At 43.2% G+C, this 23,558-nt stretch overlaps 1 protein-coding gene across 1 annotated transcript; it reads right to left on the bottom strand.

The window, feature by feature from the left end:
• Positions 1 to 2,881: 2,881 nt before the first annotated feature.
• On the bottom strand, positions 2,882 to 5,342 carry LOC123440090 (aldehyde oxidase GLOX-like). Its single transcript, XM_045116671.1, has 3 exons — positions 4,789 to 5,342; positions 4,539 to 4,699; positions 2,882 to 4,400 (listed from the first exon to the last, which is right to left on the bottom strand). The coding sequence occupies exons 1-3, from the start codon at positions 5,215 to 5,217 to the stop codon at positions 3,233 to 3,235; spliced, it is 1,758 nt and encodes a 585-aa protein (XP_044972606.1). The 5' UTR covers positions 5,218 to 5,342; the 3' UTR covers positions 2,882 to 3,232.
• Between the last annotated feature and the right edge of the window lie 18,216 nt (positions 5,343 to 23,558).

Raw genomic sequence — 23,558 nt, forward strand, 5'->3', positions numbered from 1 at the left:
CTTCATCATCATTTGAGCATTATTGATGTGTATTGCTTGCCTCTTTATATATGTTTGTCATTTGACAATCTCAAGTTCTTAATTTTAAAAGGTTTGTTGATTTCATGTTGTCATGTCAATAGATATTATAGCTTAAATTGGGTTGGCGCATCTATGGTCTTGTTACCCCTTGATGATAGTGAGATTTTAAAAATACGAAACAAGGAGGCATGGAAGTAATTAGGCCATAAAAAAAGTCTATTTTACTACCCTGAAGAAAGTTGGTGGCTCACATAACCCCGTGATATTTATTTCTGTTCCCTTCACCCCCTAAGGCCTTGTTCGGTTCCTTTAAATTTGAAGAGGTTTGAAGGGGATTGAGATGGATTAAATCTCCTACAAGTCAAATTCCACCTAAATCTCCTCCAATCCCCTTCTGGAAGGGATTAACCGAACAAGGCCTAAACAATCACATACCGGACAAAATCAATCCCTGGATGGTTTTACTTGACTGGCTGCTGCATGGCAATGGTCAATGGAAGTTTTGACCTGTGGATGGGCCTCGCTTGTCAGGTGGGTGGTGGCGGCCTAGCCGTTGGGTAACGTTGTCCCTCTCCTCCCACATGAGGTAACAGGGGAGTTGCAGCGGCACTGCAGCGACACTGGAGGCGCGGGGAGGTGAGGGGGCGGTCAGATTCAGGGGTGACGACCACATCTGGTCCGGTTCTGGACGGATCCAAAGTGGCAGAGTCTGTCGGGGATGTGAAGACGACACGACAGCGAGCTTGTGGCGGCGGTGGCCTAGCCGTCGGGCATGGTCGTCCCTCTCCTCGCGCAGTAGGTAGCAGGGCAACGGCGGCGGCGCTACAATGATGCGTACGACGGAGGTGAAGAGGGGGCGACCAGATCCGAGGGGTGGCGGCTCCAGCTGGTGTGGTTCCGGTCAGATCCGGAGTCTGACAGCGGTATGATGACAGCATAGCTGCGAGTTTGTGGCGACAGCGAGACGTGTAGAGAAGAGAGAAGGAAGAGGAAAGAGAGGGGAGGAAGGAGAAGCAGGGCCCTTAGGGCGACGACTTGGAACTCCGGCGGTCGCCGGCGTCAGCCGAAGGTAGCGAGGTCGGGCACAAGGGACAAGTGCACTGGGAGACAGGTGTCTGCGAGGAGAGGCTGGGGAGGAGCTCCTCTATCTTAGTCCAGCCCGACAAGGGAGACCCATCCACAGGTCAAAACCGTTGTTGACCATTGCCATGTCAGCAATTAGTCAATTCAAACCATCGACTGGTATGGGGTTGTTTAGCGGGTGAAGGGAGCAAAAATTAAGATCAGGGCGTTATGTAAGAGCCATTTTACGGTACCTTATACTGCTGGTAGATGGTGAGCAGTATATGATAAATCTGACCATCGATTTTTTAGGGTATTATTGACTCCTTAGCTCAAAATTAGAATTTACCGTAAGATAAACATAGGTCCGGCACACTTAGCTGCCGGCCGGTGCTCGCCCGTATCTTCAGGTTGCTCATTCAAAACAAAGCTAGCACCGCCACCGCTGACTTTACCTTCTTCTTGGATTCTATGTTGTTGCATCTGCTGGGCTTGCTGCAGCTGGTGATGAACTGATCTCTACCTACGACGCGCTGCCTTCTCTGTGTTGTTCGCATGAGCTGCCTATCAAAAAATCATCTCCTGCTCTAGGATTTGTATGCATGTGTTTCCTTCTTTCCAAGCAATCCATTCGGTTCAGTTTTCTCCTCTCTAGAGAATTTCTGACCAGGACGGAATGTAACAGCAGAGTCAACGTGAAGGGGATAAAGAAGAACAGGAATAGGATGGGCTAACTCGTGAAAAGTGGATGAAATCAGCTTTGTCGTATTGGATTTCTTATTAACTGAACTTGTGTGAGAAATCTCTGTGTAAATGCTGCCAGATAATGTCCAGTGGATAATATGACAAGGAATCGAGTCTTGCGGCTTCCAGTTCTATTCAGTTGCATAGGATCGACACTTCCACCACGGTTGTCATGGCCCATGGCTCAACGCCCGAGGAGTAGCACGTCGAAGCCTCTTACTAGTGCGTATATTACATGGGGATTCTCGACGTGGAGCACTGGGATAACCCATGGCCACGGCTCACGGGCTGCCATGGGAGTTTCGAATGGCCACCACCGACAGCCGGATCCAGATATATAGGAAGGGTCATTGGGATTTGTTCAACATGTAACTTACGATTTTGCCCCCGGATCCCGTATACTGCTCATCTGCCCCCGGTTGTTCCGCATATATACTGCTCACGGAAACGAGCAGTATAGATTGATCTTCACCGTTAGATCTATAGAAATAAACGGTTCATAGTGATTGCAAGGTACCGTAAAAGAGCTCTTATGTAAACCACCAACTTTCTTGAGGGTCCAGGGTAGTAAAATTGACTTTTTCCTTAGACAACGAGTGAGGTGGTATTTTTATCTCATCTCACACATTTTACTATGTTAGTTTTTTTATTACATATCATTTTATCATTATTTATATATGCTTCACATATCGCCGTATTGCTGTTTTTAGAAATTGCCGTATCTCGTTTCACCGTACCGGTATCGCTATATCAGAGTCGTCATATCGGTGCTTCGTAGTTCGATGGTGAATCTAAAAGTACATTTTTTCTGACATAGTACAACACATTTTCTGCTATTCAAATTGAGGTCCTAAAATCCGTACCCAATAAATATTCCCATCTGGAGGAACTATGTCAAGTTATCTTTTTGTTCAGCAGCTAGTAGAATTTTGAGGTTTGAGTTTATGTACTGCATATGTGCAAAGAATAATCTGAGTAGTAAAGAAATGGAATTTGATCCGCAAAAAAGAAAAAAAGTAATGGAACTTGAATGCTAGTGACAGCACGTACCCAGTAAGTAGAGAATTGTTCATATTGCTCTCCACAGCCAATACAAGAGTTAATTAAGCAAACAAAAGCAAAAACAATTGATTACACGTACAAATTTACTCTGCGTCCTTCCGTTTTACAAAACTAAGCAAGCACACTACAAGGTTGTGGTTTGGCTCGATAAAACCTTTTCGGTCCATTTCCCTAGTGTAAATATAAATTTTGCACTAATAAGTAGAGTACATTCGGAGAGATCATACCCTGAAGAGATGAAATTCATATGGGCGGTGTGGCATGCTGTTACTCTATGACATACGTATCATCGTGTCAGTAGCCATCATCCTTAGGAACATGATGCAGCAGGAGAGCCAGCTGATTACTGGTGTATCTTCACCCAAGCGGCTTTGCTCGGCAGCCCCTTCACCAACACGAACACCATGTAGTAGCCTGGCGGCGCGAGCGTCGGCTTCGACGGCACGTGGGCCGTGATCTTGTACCGGTTCCCATCTGGCTTGAAGTCGCTGACCTGCAGCACCAGTAGCCGCTGGTTCTGCGAGAAGCCGTGTGTGGTGAACGGCGGCGAGTACATGGACACCTTCATATCGGCCTCGGCCACGGCTGGCCCGGGCGACGTGAACTTGAACGAGAGCTTGCCCCCGTACTTGACCCCGTTCGCTGGGACCGACGCCATGTCGATATCCGGCCTGCTGGCGACAAGCTCCGGGGCGAGGTACGGCGGGGTGTACCGCTCGACGCGCACCTCCGTCGGGAAGTCGACGCCAGTGAAGTTGTAGGCCGAGTTGGTGTTGCCGCCGGCCACGAGCACGGTGGCGTCGGGCAGCACGGCGCTGCTGGAGTGGTACATGCGCGGGATGTTGGACGCGGCCAGGGCGCGGAACCGCGCGCCCCGTCGTTTCCGCGGAGAGTAGAGAAACGGGGTCAGCACCGGTTGCCGGGCGAAGAACCACCCCGAGCAGCCCTGGGCTGCGCCGTTGAGCAGCAGGAGGTCTCCGGTGGGCAGTATGAGCATGTCGCCCATCACGCGGCCCACTGGCATGAAGTCTATCGCCCACTTGGCCGCGGGCTTAGACGGGTTGATGCGCGCGCAGTCCCGGAGCGCGTGCGGGAACTTGTTGAACTCACCCACCTTGAAGGCTTCCTTGGGTGCGCCGCCGCAGACGATCACCTCGGCGCTCAGCCTCTCGCCGCGGCGGAGGTCGAGGGGAAGGAGAGCGGACATGCCCGAGGCAGGGTAGTTCCGTGCACCGCCGTTGAGCTTGGGGAGCTCGCGGATGACCTGCCCGTTCTGGGGGTCGAAAACGATGGAGCGGTCGTTGGCGAAGAGGAAGATGGTCCCTTCCGGGAGGAGGTGGACGAAGGGGTACAGGTTGTTCTCCACGTCATCGGTCGTGTCACGAAGAAGCGGGAGGGGAGTGAAATGGGCGTTCGCCTGCCCGGCGGCCGGGACGAACTCGTAGCTGAACGCTCGCCGCCCGCCGATCACGATGAAGCGCCCGTCCGGGAGCACCTGCGTTGTTCCGTACCTGCGAGCTCATTCATGCACAAACCAATTGTAAATTCCTTGTTGATCATAGTATGAGAATTGTCCGATTAACTAAATCATAAAGCACGACTATCTCTACTTATTAGCTACTAGCTATAGACTATGTACGTAGGAGTACCATCTTCCTTCGGCCAAGCTGTTGGGGAACTCCACCCAGTCGGCATTTCCTTGTGGGTTCAGGTGTCTCACAACCTTCACCCCTTCGAAGTAGCCGCCCGTTTGCACGAGCATGCCGTCCCCGTCGAACGCTCCCGACGAGCACCACGTATCAGTCAAGACCTGCAGCACGCGCGCTCCCGATGAACAGCGTGCACGCGACAAGCAAACCGGCGCAGCGAACAATCAATCAACCACGTACGCAAACCAACCTTGAGAGGCCGGACCGCGCCAGTGTTGTAATCGAACTCCACGGCGTGCGCCGAGCAGTCCATGCCGCCCGGCGGGTCGCTCCGGGGGTCGGGGCGGCAGTTGCCCGGCGGCAGAGGCATGAGCGACGGCCCTGTCGTGGTCGTGTCGAACATGATGGCTTTGCCGTGCCGCATCACAGCCAGGTGCATCGCGGACACGCCCGCGTTCTCGCTCAGGACGTTCCACAAACCGGCGAATCCCCCGGCATTGTCCACGGGGAGCACCACCCTGTCCTGGTTTGCCCTGGTGGGCGGGGACCTGTCCGGCACCCTCAAGAGCCCTGGCTGCTGGCCCTGCGCCACCCCGACGGCGGCGATGAAGAGGAGCGCCGCGGCAAGGGCGCCCAGGCGGAGCAGAGGCGCCATTGTGTGAGAGAAGATGCCCCTCATTCTTCCTTCCAACGATCCTGTGGAGAATGGCCTGGTGCACCCTCTCTTCCCGTTGCGACCATTGTATCGAGAGCTTGTAATTCTATACAGCGGAGGTGCCTTGTTTTGGGTTGGGAGACTGGAGAAGCACGAGGAGCGCTCGTTCAAATATAGAAATTTCTGAACGGTGGTCGTGGTTCGCGCCAAAACCAGGAAACAACAGAGGGCTTCTCTTTTACGCAGGTGAACCTACACTACTTCGCTTGGTTTATTCTGGGAGCCCGGGACAGGATTAAGATCATGGATATACTATATTTTGATATGCACGTGGTAAATTTTCTGTTCAACCATGCCATTATCTTCTCGAAAAAAAAAACATAATATTATCAACAATTGTTCGAGAAAGAGATATTTTCTCCATCCCAAACTATTTTGTCTAGCTGAGTCTACAAAAACTAGCATATTGCAACTTGCAGAATATTCAGGGCCGGTTCTGAGTTTTCAGGGGCCCGGGACGAAACTATACTCCGAGGCCCTTCGGGTCTTTAGTATAAATGTCTAACTAGTAAGCATAATATATAAATATAATTTTATTAAATAAAACAACTAAGTATATCTCAGTGTGCATATTCCATAACGTACATATTACCTTTAAAAATTTCTCCTAACATTTTTGAATGCAAAATCACTAATGATAGTATCAATATCAATTTTATCAAGCATTTTCTTCTCAATGCATAAAGTAGCCAAGCCATTTAACCTCTCTTGCGACATTGTAGATCTCAAGTAGTTCTTCAATAATTTCAACTTTGAGAAACTTCTTTCAGTTGATGCCACAGTCACATGCATAGTAAAAAGAATCTGATATGCAATAGAAATATTGGGGTAACAATCTGTTTCTCGAACAAACTCGAAAATCTCCATAGCAGACATTGCTCTATCGGGCAAAGTTGACTGCATAACAGTTAACTCAGAAATCAGATTATATAAATCAACATCAGATGAACCACTTGAGGAGAATGAACTTGCAAATTTAGTGCAACTCTCTTTGAGTTCACAATGATCCAATGACTTCAAGGTTGTTGAACTCATTAAAAATCCAAAAATATTTTTGAATGATTCAAGTTCTTCAAATCTGATTTTTAGCGAAGTCGCCGCCATATCAACCATGACCAAAAAATAATTGACTTTAAAGTCCTTCTGAGCTTCGAACATTGCTTCATCATTGTCATCTTCATCAAATTGTTTCTTCCTAGAAACACGACGCTTTACCGGAAATGATGGCTCGACACCCATTTCAGCTGCAATTTCTTTGGCAGTTATCACACTAAAATCAAACCCTTCCTCTCTATAAGTGTCGAAATAAGTCCTCATACCATCTATGTGCGTTAAGGCAGCCTCAATGCACATGGATGGTGATTGCAACTTCCTGCTCACTGTATCTACAGCAAATAGAATTTCATGCCAAATGACCATGCCAAGTATGAACTCATAGCTGCCAAGCACATCAAACATTTTTTTTGCATCACTCCTATCCTTGGGTTCGGTACCACTATCTTCACTTAACTCAAGTAGGGCAGATCTTATGTTAGGAGCTTGAAATCTAATTGCTTTAACACTTTTGATCCGACTCTCCGAGCGAGTATTGCTCAAAGATTTCACAGTTAAATCTTGCACATGGCTAACAAAAACTTTCCATCTTTTGGTAGAACCACTAAATAGTACATATATATGTTGCACAATTCCGAAGAAAGAAACAACCTTACCGCAAGATTTAGCCATATCACAAAGAGTGAGATTGAGGCTGTGACAAGCACATGGCATATACAAAGCTCTTGGATTTACCCCAAGCAACCGATTTTGCACCCCCTTGTATTTTCCTTTCATGTTGGATCCATTGCCATAACCTTGTCCCCTAATGTCGTCAATATTAAGATCGAATGACTTCATAGAATCAACCAATACATTGAAAATTCCCAAACCAGATGTGTCATCCACTACCAAGAAACCAATACAGTACTCCATAATTTGTATTTTTCTGTCAGACATATGAACACATCTAACCAATAAACTCATTTGTTCTTGATGACTCACATCCGGGGTACAATCCAGGATAACAGTGAAATATTTGGCCACTTTGACAATCTTGATGATAGAATTTCTAATGTCAACAGCCATAAGAGAAATCAACTCATTCTGAATTTTATGGCTAAGATAATGGTAATGAATATATTTATTTTGAATACCCCTAAGATGATCTTGCATTACCAAATCAAATTCTGCAACCATCTCCACACAAGCTAAGAAATTGCCATTGGAATCATCATAAAGTTGCTCGCTGGATCCTCTAAACGCCAAATTACGCTTAGCAAGAAATTTCACAATGGAAACTATTCTTAATAAAACTTGCCTTATGCGTTCCTTCTCCTTTGTGATTTGGAGCTGTATCTCTTTGTCAATTGTTTCATGCTTGCTTAGTCTGATTCTCAGTTCATTCCAAGAGTTCATGTTGGTAATGTGGTCGACACTAGCTTCATGTTGTTTTAGTCTTTCACTAATATGCCGCCAATCACAAAAACCATCATGCCCCAATGCACTCTTGCATTTATCGAAATTGAAAATTTTACAACAAAAACAAAACACTTTATTTGCTTGTTTTGAAAAAACTAACCATCTCCTGTCACGCACATCTCTGTTGCTCATTTTTCTTGAGTAATGGTTGTATGAAAAATGTGGTGAAGTTTCATCCAAAGGATATTTAGTACTTTCCTCTTCCCTTTTAGGCCCCTTTTCCACTAATATATCCCTCGCTTTGTTATCAAGACTACCCCAATTGATTGGATCATAAATATCCACAGTAATAACCGGTTCCTCATCAACACTAGCAGATTCTACCGCTGATGAATTAGATATGGGATCATGATCACTCACATTGGTATCATCCATGTCGATGTCAACATCGTCTTCTGTAGGAGTATGGCCATCATCTTCCCGATTGACAATATTTTGGTCATCCGCAAGAACTATCGCCAACTCTTCTGGATTTCTTGAAGTGCTCGTCTTGCTCTTATAATATCTAAAAATGGATCCACTCAATGCCTCTTTCTCCTCATCTTGCTGCTGCTTCTTTTTTCTTTTAGAACTTCCGGATGGATACTTTCTACCCGAACCCGACATGACCTTGCTGAAATTGAAAGGAACAATTAGCTTTTACAATTAGCACAAATATAATTAAAATATTATACTAATTACGAATCTGACACGGCATAGTAAGATAGATGCGGTTTGAGGATTTCTGAAGTCTGAACCTGCAGACCTGCTTGGCGAGTCGGCGTGATCAGGCCTGTGCGTGATGGTGTGTAAACCTGCGGACTTGCAGACCTGAACCTGCAGATTTCTTGATTTCTTGATTTCTTGATTTGCAGACCTGCTTATATTTCTGATTTGGGAAGATGCAAATATTAGATGCGATTTCTAAACCAAGAAACTAATACAGACAATATAAGATTTCTGAACCTGCAGACCTGTTGCTTGACTGGTTCGTCAGGTAGACTCGTATTCTCGTAGTCTCGTTCACTCGTTCGTCAAGACTCAAGACTTGGGAGACAGGGCCGGCAAAGGGCGTCGCGCAGGCCGAAGACGCCAGACGGCAAGGACCAGACGGCCAGACGGGCAGAGTCGAAGACGGCGAGTCGGCGAGACGGCGAATCAACGTTTAGACGAAGAACAGAGGCACCTGGGGTCAGCTTATCAGCGATAGAAACGCAAGACCTGCCAAACAGACGTCTGACGAAGATCCAAAAGAAAAGGAACTGAAACCAAAAATCAAGCGATTTGTTTCACGTGTTATGTCCTGAGTCCTGACTTGCCTTTCACGTATTAGCTTGTTGACTTGTTTTCTTCTCGTGGTCGGACGCTCGGCCAGTCGGCCAGTACCTATATGAGGAAATCGTGGCTTGTACCGTTGTACGTATGATCTACAAAGGCTACATACATACATATATATACCTGTACCTGATACCTAGCAGGGGGCCCTTGACTTTTGGGGGCCCGGGGCAGCCGCACCGTTCGCCCCCCAAGGCCGGCCCTGAGAATATTATAATTTGCACAGAACTGCAGGAATATCTTCTTACATATTTTCTATAAATTATATAAAATGTAATATACATGTAAGGAAAATAAAAGAAAATCTATCCATCTATATGCATGAAGTAAACAAGCTATCCATCTGTGTAATACGAGGCAAAACTATGGACTAACGAGAAAGCCATAAATCCATACCTAGGGGATGCTAAGATCAGGTAGAGCGATCAAATCAGATAGCCAAACATAGCTCCTATCAAAAAGACAATTTGTTTAGCTAAAAGAATGCATTCATTGTGGTAGAGAGTGACAAGAGTTCATCTTGGCCCTCAATAGCAACCACTGAAGTTCATCTTTGAATTTTTGTCGGCGAGTATGCGTGCTGGGAATAATGTGCTCGAATATATGGTCATTGTTTCCCGACAGGATGACCCTATGCTTGATGAGTCTATGGTGCCACCTTCTAAGGTTTCACCCGCTAGTCTCGTGGCCTGCTCTGACTGCTGTGATGAGGTATAATGAGGTGTGGTTAATCCTGTTGCTTTGACGGTGGCTGGTGAGGAGGTCGACGACCCAATGTACTTGGAGGCTATGATCTCGATGCCTTGCTCGAGGGGCTGCTCCTTGAATTCTGGTGGGAAAATTCTCGCACATCCGACTCAATGCTCTGCTTGGGGCAATGATATGTGGTTGACCCATGGTGCCTCACCGGTTGGGAGTGGGGAATCTGTTGATCCTATGTGCTCGAAGGCTACACTCTGGTCGCCACGTCCTGCAGGCCCATCTTCGTCTTCTGAGGTGCTTTCCCTTGTACGTATGAGGCCGTGTTCAGACGAGTCGGTCGGTATGAACGCGCCTAGCGTTCTGGCTGAGCCTATGGTGGAGGAGTGCAATGTTGTTGCAACGGTGGCACCAACCAAAGAAACACCAATATATCTGGAGGATTTTTTTAGCAAGGTTACTTGTCTGCTCCCACAACCTCTGCTTGGGACACCTGTGCCTTCAAATGGGAATAAGAATGATGGGCGGTGGAGCGGGCGTCTGGATACGAAGAACAAGGTATGCAACATCTCGACTTCCAAGCGCGCAGAGTATTAGGAAATTGGAGTTTTTTGGTGAGTTGCTGGAGGTCAGCAAAGCAAAGGGGCTAGAGCAAAAGATGCAAGCCTATCTGGACATGTACAAAAATACTCTCACACCGCAAGCGACCGTGGGGTTGAGCTCTTTGGCGAGGATTGCGGGAAAGTTAAAGTTGGACCTCTCAGGATGTTCTCCACTAGATAATGATAGCGCCGAGACAGAAGAGGCATTCGAGATTTTTGTTTCCCTTCGGCGAGTGACGGTTAGTTTGGTCGCACTAGAGGCTCGCCTTACTCTTTTAGGCCTCGGCGTTATGGTCTCTGGCTCCGATGATGTCTCCTAAATTTGTTTTGGCCTTTGTCCCTATCCCTGGTGCTAGTGTCTCTTTTTTCTTTAAATCTTCTTATTTTTGGGTTTTCATTCGGTTTTCTGTGATTAGCTGAGAATGTTAGGTTTTTAGGTCCAATTTTCCTCATAAACTAGACAACCTCTCTTCTTCTTAATGAAATGCAGGAACCCCCTGCCCCTCTTGAGACCTTCTCAATGATATATACATATGGTCATTGCGGGTTGTCTAATTAGATTGCACATAACCAAAAGTCATGTTCTTTTCACGAGCTCATTTGAGCTTGGGATAAACAGTAAAACGGAAAATAAATGAAAAACATTTCAAAAAATTCTGATTTTTTTGGATGCAACAATTGACAAAAGTTCTCAGTGCTTGCAAAAATTCATTGAAATATGACATTCGTATAGGTCGTGAAAAAGGAAAAACAAAACCAGTACTCCAAAATGTTATGGAAAATAACATTTTTAGAGCATCAATTTTGTTTTTTTTTTGCTATGACTTTCACAAATGTTATTTTTTGACAAAATTTTGTGACCACTGAGATTTTTTGTCAATGTTTGCCTAAAAGTTTCATAATTTTTTGAACATTTTTGAATATTTTTTGGTGGTACTGTTCACGAGAGCTCATTTGAGCTCGGGCTAAAAAACATCACGTCCGCACATAACTTGAATCTATACATTCACTAGTAGAAAGCCCGTGCGTTGCCACGGGCCATGCATATAATTTTTGATGGTTGCATGTATGAATATAATGGATGTTAAATTCTACATGTACAAAAATGATAGCCTTAAGAATAAAAAATTTGAATTACACTTCACTTGTGATATAGGTTGATACAAAATCTAATAGAAAGTTGTGTATATAGAAAACAATGATCCAACTAATTGTTTGCTACAAACTTAGATCTACTTGACGGGTTTAATATACTTTCCATACAATGTGAAGAATGTTGTCTTTGGCTTCATTTGCCTCGTACAATGTGAAACACATCCCTATTTTAATGAGATATAAATTGTAGGCTACCTATAGATCACTTGGATATTATTTTCTCTAGAAATAACTTGTTAGGCTATATGACATTTATGTCACCGCATAACAACCGCTCCTTTCTCCTCTTCTTGAAGGAAAACAACACGCACTCCTCTCACTCTCTCACCACACAGCGACTCCTTCTCTCCCCGCAGAGCGAGCGAGCCATCGGATGTCTCCGCATCTCATCTCCCTCCACATGCAACCACCACCATCTCCCCCCGACAGTTCCCATTCACACCATGGCGAAGCATGCCCTTCCTCTCCCCACCGCCTCCCCTCCCATCCATGGCGTTGCCCAGCCCCTCCTCTCCCCACCATGGTGTGGCCTGCCTCCTCTCCGTTACAACCTCTTGCATCGCCACCTTGGCATTGAGCCAATGAGCCACAACCTCAATATTAATCTAGGCTCATCACCTCTTCTCACAACCTCCTTCCAACATAGCTCCCATCACACACACACACTTTGTAATTTTTTAGTTACATCATATTAAACTCGCTCCCTTCAATATTACAATCAAATAACAATGCATATCGCTCTACAATATGTCAATCAAACAACAGTCTATCTCCCTTCCTCCATCCTCTCTCTCCCTTTGTATCTCTCTCTAGCTCTACATGTCTCTTTCTTCTCTCTTATCTCTTTGGCAGAATGTTAAAATACTGTTTTCCATGATTTTTATGACATGTATTTGAAAGTTCAATGCTATCTTATCATATGTGGCACATGTATATGTTGTTGCTAATGTATGCAAAGGAAAGCTACATAATAACAATCAACAATCGTTGGAGCACCTGCATTTTAGTATTTCACGGAGCACCACAATCATTCATTGGTGTTCAACCTATGCAAGCTCAAGCTGATTAAGCACACTTGTGAGGGTGTCACCAGCATGCACCCGCTCCTCTTCATCCTCGTGCACCCTGGTGTCCTTCTCCTTGGAGGAATTGCACTACTTCCATGATCTCCATGAGCTTAGAATACCATGAGTTAATTTTGTGTATCACCTTGAGCAGTATACACAAGTGTCTCCTCTTCTTAGAGGAAACGCTCATAGAGCATCATGACAGGGTCGACACAGGGTTGGGGAAGGGGGAAACTCTGTATGCAATGATGGTTAGCTCAGATCCCATCATAACCTTTATAATTTAAAGAGTTGCAAAGAAAATTTGCAATTAACTGTTTTTGTATCGTAAGCCCTAAAAATGTTTCCACATGTTCCATCACATATATCCCTTATCACTTTCCAAATATTCGGTTACGAAGACATCTTTAGATTACTTGCATCATCATCAAAATTTCTGCAAGAGGTCAAAGAAATTTTGCCTCAATATCTGATTGTCGAAACCAAAACACCGACGCAGACAAGAAAGTAAGTCTACCACACATATAGACCAGTGTTCCGATAGTCCGCCCCATGTCGTGGAAACAGATTAGTTTATAAATATAACTAGAAGTTAACCACCTTGGCGAGCTAAGGTTTTATCCTTTTCTAGACAATGTAGTCAATATTTTAGATGTCAATAGCCCTACAGATTGGCAGGTAGACTAAATCAGAATTCATGCACAGAAGCATTCAACAGTTTTCTGTAGACAAATAGATCTTCCCAAAATCAACCCACACCCTTTTGGCAAACCTATGAGCCTTAAGTCTTGACCAACCAATGACCAATCACACACTGAATCAACTACATTATCAATAAATGAGAGGGAGTATCTATTTTTCAAAAAAGGGAAACCAAATCCAACAACACCCAAAAAAATAGTGCAATTTCACGGGAAAAGAAGAGAAAATGATTCCATACCCGATGGACATTAACAGGGACTACCTTTAGGATTGCCCCGTTCTCTAGTTGCACATCGCCACAGTCGTGGCACCATGCTTCACCAGCCACTGCAGGTGAGTTGCAACACCATCTGCTATAGATGATGTTGTGTGTTTACCCTCCCCCTTTGTCGTCTCAAACCAAGAAAGCACACACGCATGAATCAATCAACAAGGATGGTGGGTCAATGGTTTTCTCATGCTAGCAAACAAAGACATTTATAGTGTGCATTAGTAACTCAACACATGATTACCATGTATATATGTTGTCAACCATGCAAGGCCAGGATCGCAGCCTAGGCGGGAGATTTGTTCGACTGCGAGGAGTCATTGTTGTAGCACCATGTACCTGGTTGTGTCTCCCTGTCACTTCACATCTCTCCAGGAACATCATCGCCGTTGCATCCAGCAATGGGAGGTTCTCCTGCAATACGTCAGCGATGATGCACATGGAAAGGATCGCACCCTCAATGGAAAGTGGCGAGAGGTGAGGTTAAGCAGAGTGGCATGGATTCACTTGAAGAATGAATCGGCGAAAAACCACTAAATCAATAAATATGTAGTGTGATACGTCTCCAACGTATCTATAATTTTTGATGGTTTCATGTTCTTATCTTGTCAAACTTTGATGTTTTGTATGCCTTTTATATATTTTTTTGGGACTAACTTATTAACTCAGTGCCAAGTGCCAGTTCCTGTTTTTTCCGTGTTTTTGACCCTTTTCAGAGGAGGATTTTAAACGGAGACCAAATGGAATAAAACTTCCGAAAATATTTTTTCCGAAACAGAAGACAATCGGGAGACTTGAGAACCAAGGCAGAGGGTCACGAGGGACCCCACAAGCCCTCATGGCGTGACCAGGGGGGCCCGCGCCTCCCAGGCTTGTGGGCTCCCTCGGCCTCCTCTGCCCTAGGTCTTTCGCCTATATATTCCCTAAAATCCCAGAAAAAATCAGGAGAGCCACAAAAATACTTTTCCGCCGCCGCAAGCTTCTGTCTCCGCAAGATCCCATCTGGGGCATGTTCTGGTGCCCTGCCGAAGGGGGGATTTGGATACGGAGGGCTTCTTCATCAACACCATGACCTCTCCGATGATGCGTGAGTAGTTCACCGTAGACCTACGGGTCCATAGCTAGTAGCTAGATGGCTTCTTCTCTCTCTTGGATCTTCAATACAAAGTTCTCCATGATCTTCATGGAGATCTATCCGATGTAATCTTCTTTTGCGGTGTGTTTCTCGAGATCCGATGAATTGTGAATTTATGATCAGATTATCGATGAATCTTATTTGATTTTCTTCTGATCTCTTATATGCATGATTTCATATCCTTGTAATTCTCTTCGAGTTGTGGGTTTTGTTTGCCAACTTGATCTATGATTCTTGCAATGGGAGAAGTGCTTGGTTTTGGGTTCATACCGTGCAGTGACCTCACCCAGTGACAAAAGGGGTAGCGAGGCACGCATTGTGTTGTTGCCATCAAGGGTAAAAAGATGGGGTTTTCATCATTGGTTTGACTTTAGCCCTCTACATCATGTCATCTTGCTTAAGGCGTTACTCTGTTCATCATGAACTCAATACACTAGATGCATGCTGGATAGCGGTCGATGTGTGGAGTAATAGTAGTAGATGCAGAAAGTATCGGTCTACTTGTCTCGGACGTGATGCCTATATGTATGATAATTTCCTTAGATATCGTCATGACTTTGTGCGGTTCTATCAATTGCTCGACAGTAATTTGTTCACCCACCGTAATATTTTCTATTTTGAGAGAAGCCTCTAGTGAACACTATGGCCCCGGGTCTACTTCACACCATATTTTCAGCCTTACACTTTTACTTCGTTGCACTTTCCGCCTCCAGTTCTCACTTTGCAATCAATCTTGAAGGGATTGACAACCCCTTTATAGCGTTGGATGCAAGCTCTTTTGTGTTTGTGCAAGTACTCTGGACTTGACGCGATTCTCCTACTGGATCGATACCTTGGTTCTCAAACTGAGGGAAATACTTACTGCTCATGTGCTGCATCGCCCTTTCCTCCTCAAGGGAAAAACCAACGCAAGCTAAAGAGACGACAAAATATTTCCGTCGCCGTAGCAGAAGGATTTCTGGCGCCGTTGCCGGGGAGGATCAAGTCAAGAACTCATCCAAGTAAGTGTCGGAAACTCATCTCTTGCATTTACTTTTTTTTCCTCTCGTTTTCCTCTCCCCCACTTCTGAAAAACAAAAATTTACAAAAATATTTGCCTTTTTCTTCGTTTGCCTTTTTTCGTTTGCCTTTTCGTTCGCCCTTTTCTCTCGCTTGCTTTCTGTTCGCTTGTGTGCTTGTTTGCTTGCTAAAGTCACCATGACTGAAAACACCAAACTTTGTGACTTCTCGAATACTAATAATAATGATTTTATTAGTACTCCGATTGCTCCCGCCACTAGTGCGGAATCATACGAAATCAATGCTGCTTTGCTGAATCTTGTTATGAAAGAGCAATTCTCCGGCCTTCCTAGTGAAGATGCCGCATCCCATCTTAATGCCTTCATTGAGCTTTGCGATATGCAAAAGAAGAAAGATGTGGATAATGATATGATTAAATTGAAGCTTTTTCCGTTCTTGTTGCGAGATCGAGCAAAAACTTGGTTTACGTATTTGCCCAAAAATAGTATTGATTCTTGGAACAAGTGCAAAGATGCTTATATATCCAAGTATTTTCCGCCGGCTAAGATTATCTCTCTCTGTAATGATATCATGAATTTTAAGCAACTTGATCATGAACATGTTGCACAATCTTTGGAGAGGATGAAATTGATGATTAGAAATTGTCCCGCTCATGGCTTGAGTCTTTGGATGATTATACAAATCTTTTACGCTGGCTTGAATTTCGCTTCTAGAAATATCTTGGACTCCGCCTCAGGTGGAACGTTGATGGAAATCATGTTAGGAGAAGCTACAAAACTCCTAGACAATATTATGACAAACTACTCTCAGTGGCACACTGAAAGGTCACCTACTAGTGAAAAGGTACACGCTATAGAAGAAATTAACTTGTTGAGTGCTAAGATGGATGATTTAATGAATTTGGTTGCCAATAGAAGTGCTCCTTTAGATCCTAATGACATACCCTTGTCTTCCTTGATTGAGAGTACCAACGCTAGCTTGGACGTTAATTTTGTTGGTAGGAATAATTTTGGCAACAACAATGCTTTTAGAGGAAACTATGTTCCTAGGCCTTTTCCTAGGAACTCCTCTAATAAATTTGGCAACTCCTACAACAATACTCATGGAAATTACAATAGATTACCCTCTGATCTAGAGAGTAATATCAAAGAGTTTATCAACTCACAAAAGATTTTCAATGCGTCCATAGAGGAAAAACTACTCAAAATTGATGATTTGGCTAGGAGCGTTGATAGAATGTCTAGTGATGTTGATGCTTTGAAAGTTAGATGTGCTCCTCCCAAGATCAATATGGATGAAACTTTGAAAGCTATGCGTGTTTCCATGAGTGAGAGCAAAGAAAGAACCGCCCAAATTCGTGCTAGACATGAATGGCTTAAAAAGGCATGTTCTCGTGATGAGAATCACGAAGATCTTAAAGTGCTTGGTGTGACTCCCATTGAATCTTTGTTTTCTTGTGTCAAACCTAATGATGATGGGGCTGTATATGAATCCACTTTGTTTGAAAAACGCCCCAATGATTCGGAGTCCATCTATCTTGATGCTAAAAGCATTGAAAGTGGAGTAGAAGATATTAAAACTTTGAGTAGTAATGAAACTACTACTTTGGATTTCAAGGAATTCAATTATGATAGTTGCTCCTTGATTGAATGCATTTCCTTGATGCAATCCATGCTAAACTCTCCACACGCTTATAGCCAAACAAGGCCTTTACCGATCATATCGTTGAGGCTATGATAAAATCTCTTGAAGAGAAACTTGAATTGGAAGTTTCTATCCCTAGAAAGCTTCATGATGAGTGGGAACCTACTATCAAAATCTAAATAAAAAACTATGAATGCAATGCTTTGTGTGATTTGGGTGCTAGTGTTTCCGCGATTCCAAAGTCTTTATGTGATGTTCTGGGTTTTAATGAGATTGAGGAGTGTTCTCTTAATTTGCATCTTGCGGATTCTACTGTCAAGAAACCCATGGGAAGGATCAATGATGTTCTTATTATTGCAAGTAGGAACTATGTACCTGTGGATTTCATTGTGCTTGACATTGATTGCAATCCTACATGCCCTATCATTTTTGGTAGACCTTTCCTAAGGACTATCGGTGCTATCATCGATATGAAGGAAGGGAATATTAGATTTCAATTTCCTTTAAAGAAGGGCATGGAACACTTTCCTAGAAAGAAAATAAGATTGCCTTATGAATCCATGATGAGGGCTACTTATGGTTTGAGCACCAAAGACGATGATACGTGATTCTATCGCTTTATGCCTAGCTAAGGGCGTTAAACAATAGTGCTTGTTGGGAGACAACCCAATGAGTTTATCTTTTTCTTTCTGTTTTGTTGCGTCCACACCATCATAATTCTGTTATGATAGTGTATTTTGTGTTTCTTTTTGTGTTTGAGCCAAGAAAAACCTTTGTGACTAGTCTTGGTGATGGTTGTTTGATCTTGCTGGAAAAAGACAGAAACTTTTCGCTCACGAGACTATTTTTCATTTTTATTCAGAAAGAGATTTTGAGTTGATTCTTTCTGCTGCTGGTTGATACGCCTTTTTCCCAGGCATTCGTAATTTTTCAGAATTTTTGAGGTACCAGAAGTATACGAAGTATACAGATTGCTACAGACTGGTCTGTTTTTGACATATTCTGTTTTTATTTAGTTGGTTGCTTGTTTTGACGAAACTATGGATAGTATCGGGGGGTATTAGTCAAGGAAAAGTGAGAATACAGTAATCTAACACCAATATAAATAGAAATCAAGATTGCTACAGTACCTAAGGAGGTGGTAGTTTGTTTTCTTGTGCTAATGATATCACGAGTTTGTGTGAAGTTTTCAAGTTTTGGGTCATGTTCTCATGGACAAAGGGATAAAGAGTGGAAAGAGCTCAAGCTTGGGGATGACCAAGGCATCCCAATCCAAATTCAAGGACACCAAAAGCCTAAGCTTGGGGATGCCCCGGGAAGGCACCCCCTCTTTCGTCTTCAATCCATCGGTAACATTACTTGGAGCTATATTTTTATTCACCACATGATATGTGTTTTGCTTGGAGCGTCTTGTATCGTAGGAGTCTTTTCTTTTTGTTGTGTCACAATCGTCCTTTCTGCACACCTTTTGAGGGAGACACACACTCATTGTGATTTTTCTAGAATGCTCATCGTGCTTCACTTATACCTTTTGAGCTAGACCATTTTTGCTCTATCTGCTTCACTTAGATCTTTTAGAGCACGGCGGTGCGTGACTTGGTAGTTGGCTTGTGCTATGAAAGTAGTCCCAAAGGTGATAGATACCCAAAGAGGATACAAAAACCTCCATCTTCATGTGCATTGAGTAGAAAGAGAAGTTTTGATTCCTCTCAATTAGTTTTGAGACGTGGTTTTGGTAATATTAAGAGTTATGTTAGTAGGGTGTTGTGAATCTAGAAATACTTGTGTTGAGGTTAGTGATTCCCGTAACGTGCACGTATGGTGAACCGCTATGTTAGGAAGTCGGAGCATAATTGATCTATTGATTGTCATCCTTTGTGTTGCGGTCGGGATCGCACGATGGTTAACACCTACCAACCCTTCCCCTAGGAGTATGCGTTTAGCACTTTGTTTTGATTACTAATAAAAACTTTCGCAACAAGTCTGTGAGTTCTTCATGACTAATGTGAGTCCATGGTATAGATGCACTTTCACCTTCCGCCATTGCTAGCCTCTCTAGTACCGCGCAATTTTCGCCGGTGCACAAACCCAGCATATGCCTTCCTCAAAACAACCACCATACCTACCTACTATGGCATTTTCATAGCCATTCCGAGATATATTGCCATACAACTCCCACCGTTCCATCTCATGACTTGTGCCGTCACACTCATATTGCCATTGCATGATCGTAAGATAGCTAGCGAGATGTTTCAACGTCATACACCAAGCTAGATCGTTGCACATCCCGGTACACTACCGGAGGCATTTCCTATAGAGTCATCATCGTTCTGAGCTTTGAGTTCTGAGTAAATAAAAGTGTGATGATCATCATTATTAGAGCATTGTCCCATGTGAGGGAATAAAAAAAGAGGCCAAAGAGCCCAAATAAAAAAAAGAGAAGAGAGAAAAAAGAGGCCAAAGATCCCAAACAAAAAAAGGAGAGAAAAAGAGAGAAGGGACAATGCTACTATCTTTTTCCACACTTGTGCTTCATCATAGCACCATGTCTTCATGGTTGTGAGCCTCTCATTTCGTCACCATCATATGCTAGTGGGAATCTTTATTATATAACTTGGCTTGTATATTCCAATGATGGGCTTCCTCAAATTGCCCTAGGTCTTCGTGAGCAAGCAAGTTGGATGCACACCCACTAGTTCTCCTTTTGAGCTTTCACATACTTATAACTCTAGTGCATCCTTTGTATGGCAATCCCTACTCATTCATATTGATATCTATTAATGGGCATCTCCATAACCCTTTGATACGCCGAGTCAATGTGACCATCTCCTCCTTTTTGTCTCACAACCACCACCACACTCTATTCCACCTATAGTGTTATATCCATGGCTCACGCTCATGTATTGCGTGATAGTTGTAAAAGGTTTGAGAAAGTAAGAGTGCGAATTACTTGGCCAATACCGGGGTTGTGTATGATTTAAATTAGTTATGTGGGGATGATGGATCATAGCCAGACTATATGATTCTGCAAGGATAACTTTCTTTGGCCTTGTTATTTCAAAAGTTCATGATTACCTTGCTAGTTTGCTTGAAATATTATTGTTTTCATGTATATAGCAAACTATTGTTTTGAATCTTACGGATCTGAACATTCATGTCACATGAAAGAAGTTACAAAGGACAACTATGCTAGGTAGCATTCCACATCAAAAATTCAGTCTTTATCACTTCCTGCTCGAGGACGAGCAGGAGTTAAGCTTGGGGATGCTTGATACGTCTCCAACTTATCTATAATTTTTGATGGTTTCATGCTGTTATCTTGTCAAACTTTGGATGTTTTGTATGCCTTTTATATCTTTTTTGGGACTAACTTGTTAACTCAGTGCCAAGTGCCAGTTCCTGTTTTTTCCGTGTTTTTGACCCTTTTCAGAGGAGGATTTTAAACAGAGTCCAAACGGAATAAAACTTCTCAAAAGATTTTTTCTGAAATAGAAGACGATCGGGAGACTTGAGAACCAAGGTAGAGGGTCACCAGGGACCCCACAAGCCCTCATGGCGCGGCCAGGGGGGCCCGCACCTCCCATGCTTGTGGCCAGGGGCGCCCGCGCCTCCCAGGATTGTGGGCTCCCTCGGCCTCCTCTGCCCTAGGTCTTTCGCCTATCTATTCCCTAAAATCCCAGAAAAAATCAGGAGAGCAAGAAAATACTTTTTCGCCGCCGCAAGCTTCTGTCTCCGCAAGATCCCATCTGGGGCACGTTCTGGTGCACTGACGAAGGGGAGATTCAGATACAGAGGGCTTCTTCATCAACACCATGACCTCTCCGATGATGCGTGAGTAGTTCACCATAGACCTACGGGTCCATAGCTAGTAGCTAGATGGCTTCTTCTCTCTCTTTGATCTTCAGTACAAAGTTCTCCATGATCTTCATGGAGATCTATCCGATGTAATCTTCTTTTGCGGTGTTTTTTGTCGAGATCCGATGAATTGTGGATTTATGATCAGATTATCTATGAATCTTATTTGAGTTTCTTCTGATCTCTTATATGCATGATTTCATATCCTTGTAATTATCTTCGAGTTGTGAGTTTTGTTTGGCCAACTTTATCTATGATTCTTGCAATGGGAGAAGTGCTTGGTTTTGGGTTCATACCGTGCGGTGACCTCACCCAGTGACAAAAGGGGTAGCGAGGCACGCATCGTGTTGTTTCCATCAAGGTTAAAAAGATGGGGTTTTCATCATTGGTTTGAGTTTATCCCTCTACATCATGTCATCATGCTTAAGGCGTTACTCTGTTCATCATGAACTCAATACACTAGATGCATGCTGGATAGCGGTCGATGTGTGGAGTAATAGTAGTAGATGCAGAAAGTATCGGTCTACTTGTCTCAGACGTGATGCCTATATGTATGATCATTGCCTTAGATATCGTCATGACTTTGCGCGGTTCTATCAATTGCTTGATAGTAATTTGTTCACCCACCGTAATATATGCTATTTTGAGAGAAGCCTCTAGTGAACACTATGGCCCCCGGGTCTACTTCACACCATATTTTCAGCCTTACACTTTTACTTCGTTGCACTTTCTGCCTTCAGTTCTTACTTTGCAATCAATCTTGAAGGGATTGACAACCCCTGTATAGCTTTGGGTGCAAGCTCTTTTGTGTTTGTGCACGTACTCTGGACTTGACGCGATCCTCCTACTGGATTGATACCTTGGTTCTCAAACTGAGGGAAATACTTACTGCTCCTGTGCTGCATCGCCCTTTCCTCTTCAAGGGAAAAATCAATGCAGGCTCAAGAGACGACATAAGATTTCTTTCGCCGTAGCATAGTGCTACTTTGATTATCCATTACTCTGAGCGAACAAATAACTACTACTGAAAAGGTAATTTACTCAAATACATTTTGATATGGTCTTTTGCAAGCATTATTATATGCCTTGAAAGTTCTTTTGACATATTAGAGTAGTAGATATTCCTATGCGGCTATATCATAAATCACAACATCACATCGATTATTCCACGAACTATATGAATCATAAGGCTAATTAAATTTGCATCAGAAGATAATGTGGAAAATAAGAGCCTATTGGGAAACGACTAAAGATTTTTTTTGGTTTAAATCTTCACATGTTGGACATGGCTTTTTACATGTAATTTTCTAAAGCTGATTAGCAGTGACATTTAATGACATAATGCAAATATCAACAAGCTACGCACTATTGTTCCAATTTGAGAACCATAGTGATGCATGACTTCAAATTTTCCATTCGCACATAGTGCCAAAATTTAGGAGGGTTATAAGGTCGTGCTAATCTTAAAACATGGATGTAATATGTTGTGCTAATTCTGATTTTGATATGAAAATATTGAGAAACTATAATATTTAATTTGTCTACGTTTCAGTAAACTATGTGATGTAAATGATTTTTGCAGCTTTATGAAGTTTATAAAAATAGCTAATTATTATATAGCTCAAAACGGCAAAGGTACCTTCTGCAAAAAGAGGTAAATGTACAAGCAAAAAGCTATAATTAATTCCTAATTCTAACAAATAAATTCACAAACAACACTACTAAAAGGAGACATTAGAACTGCCAAACACATAGATGGTTACTACCCGCGTGAACTCTTGATTAGTGAAAAATGTAAGATACCATGTCGTTCGCACGAATTCACACAGGTTGCAACATGACTGGTTACTGCTGTTTAATAATGAACAAAGCATTACCAACATGCGAAACTTTTTGGGAAGATGCATTCACCTGAGAGAACAAAAGAATGTCTTCAGAATAAAGAACTTGCATTCTTGAAGAAGATTTCAACCAACAACTGTGAAAAAATAGAACAATCGAAACGTCATCAAAATAATTCAAATGATATACTCAAAATAGTTGAAGTACGAGTAAAATCGCAGACCTACCTTTAAGGCTGATTTTGGCTCAAAATTATCCGTCTCACATCACATACAACGAGCATCCACAATACCACAATGATAAAATCCACAATACTTCGATCGTGTAGAAATAACATATATGTTCCCATGCTCTAGACATGTTGAAATTAAAAATGAATTGGGCTGAATCACTAGACTCAACAACAACAACAAGAAGTTGTTCCTTTCACTTTCCACCTTTTTTGTTACTACTCACCATCACAGTCCTATTCTGAATCCTACACAAAT

The sequence above is a fragment of the Hordeum vulgare genome, chromosome 3H (assembly GCF_904849725.1).
Source record: "Hordeum vulgare subsp. vulgare chromosome 3H, MorexV3_pseudomolecules_assembly, whole genome shotgun sequence".
In the NCBI taxonomy this organism is placed as follows: domain Eukaryota; kingdom Viridiplantae; phylum Streptophyta; class Magnoliopsida; order Poales; family Poaceae; genus Hordeum; species Hordeum vulgare.

What these genes read in the sequence shown, in the direction of transcription:
- LOC123440090 (XM_045116671.1), bottom strand. Translation starts at nt 5,217, where the DNA reads ATGAGGGGCATCTTCTCTCACACAATGGCGCCTCTGCTCCGCCTGGGC. An exon ending in GCGCGGTCCGGCCTCTCAAG is followed by an intron (nt 4,700 to 4,788) that starts GTTGGTTTGCGT and finishes CGCGTGCTGCAG; the next exon opens with GTCTTGACTGATACGTGGTG. An exon ending in AGCTTGGCCGAAGGAAGATG is followed by an intron (nt 4,401 to 4,538) that starts GTACTCCTACGT and finishes ATGAGCTCGCAG; the next exon opens with GTACGGAACAACGCAGGTGC.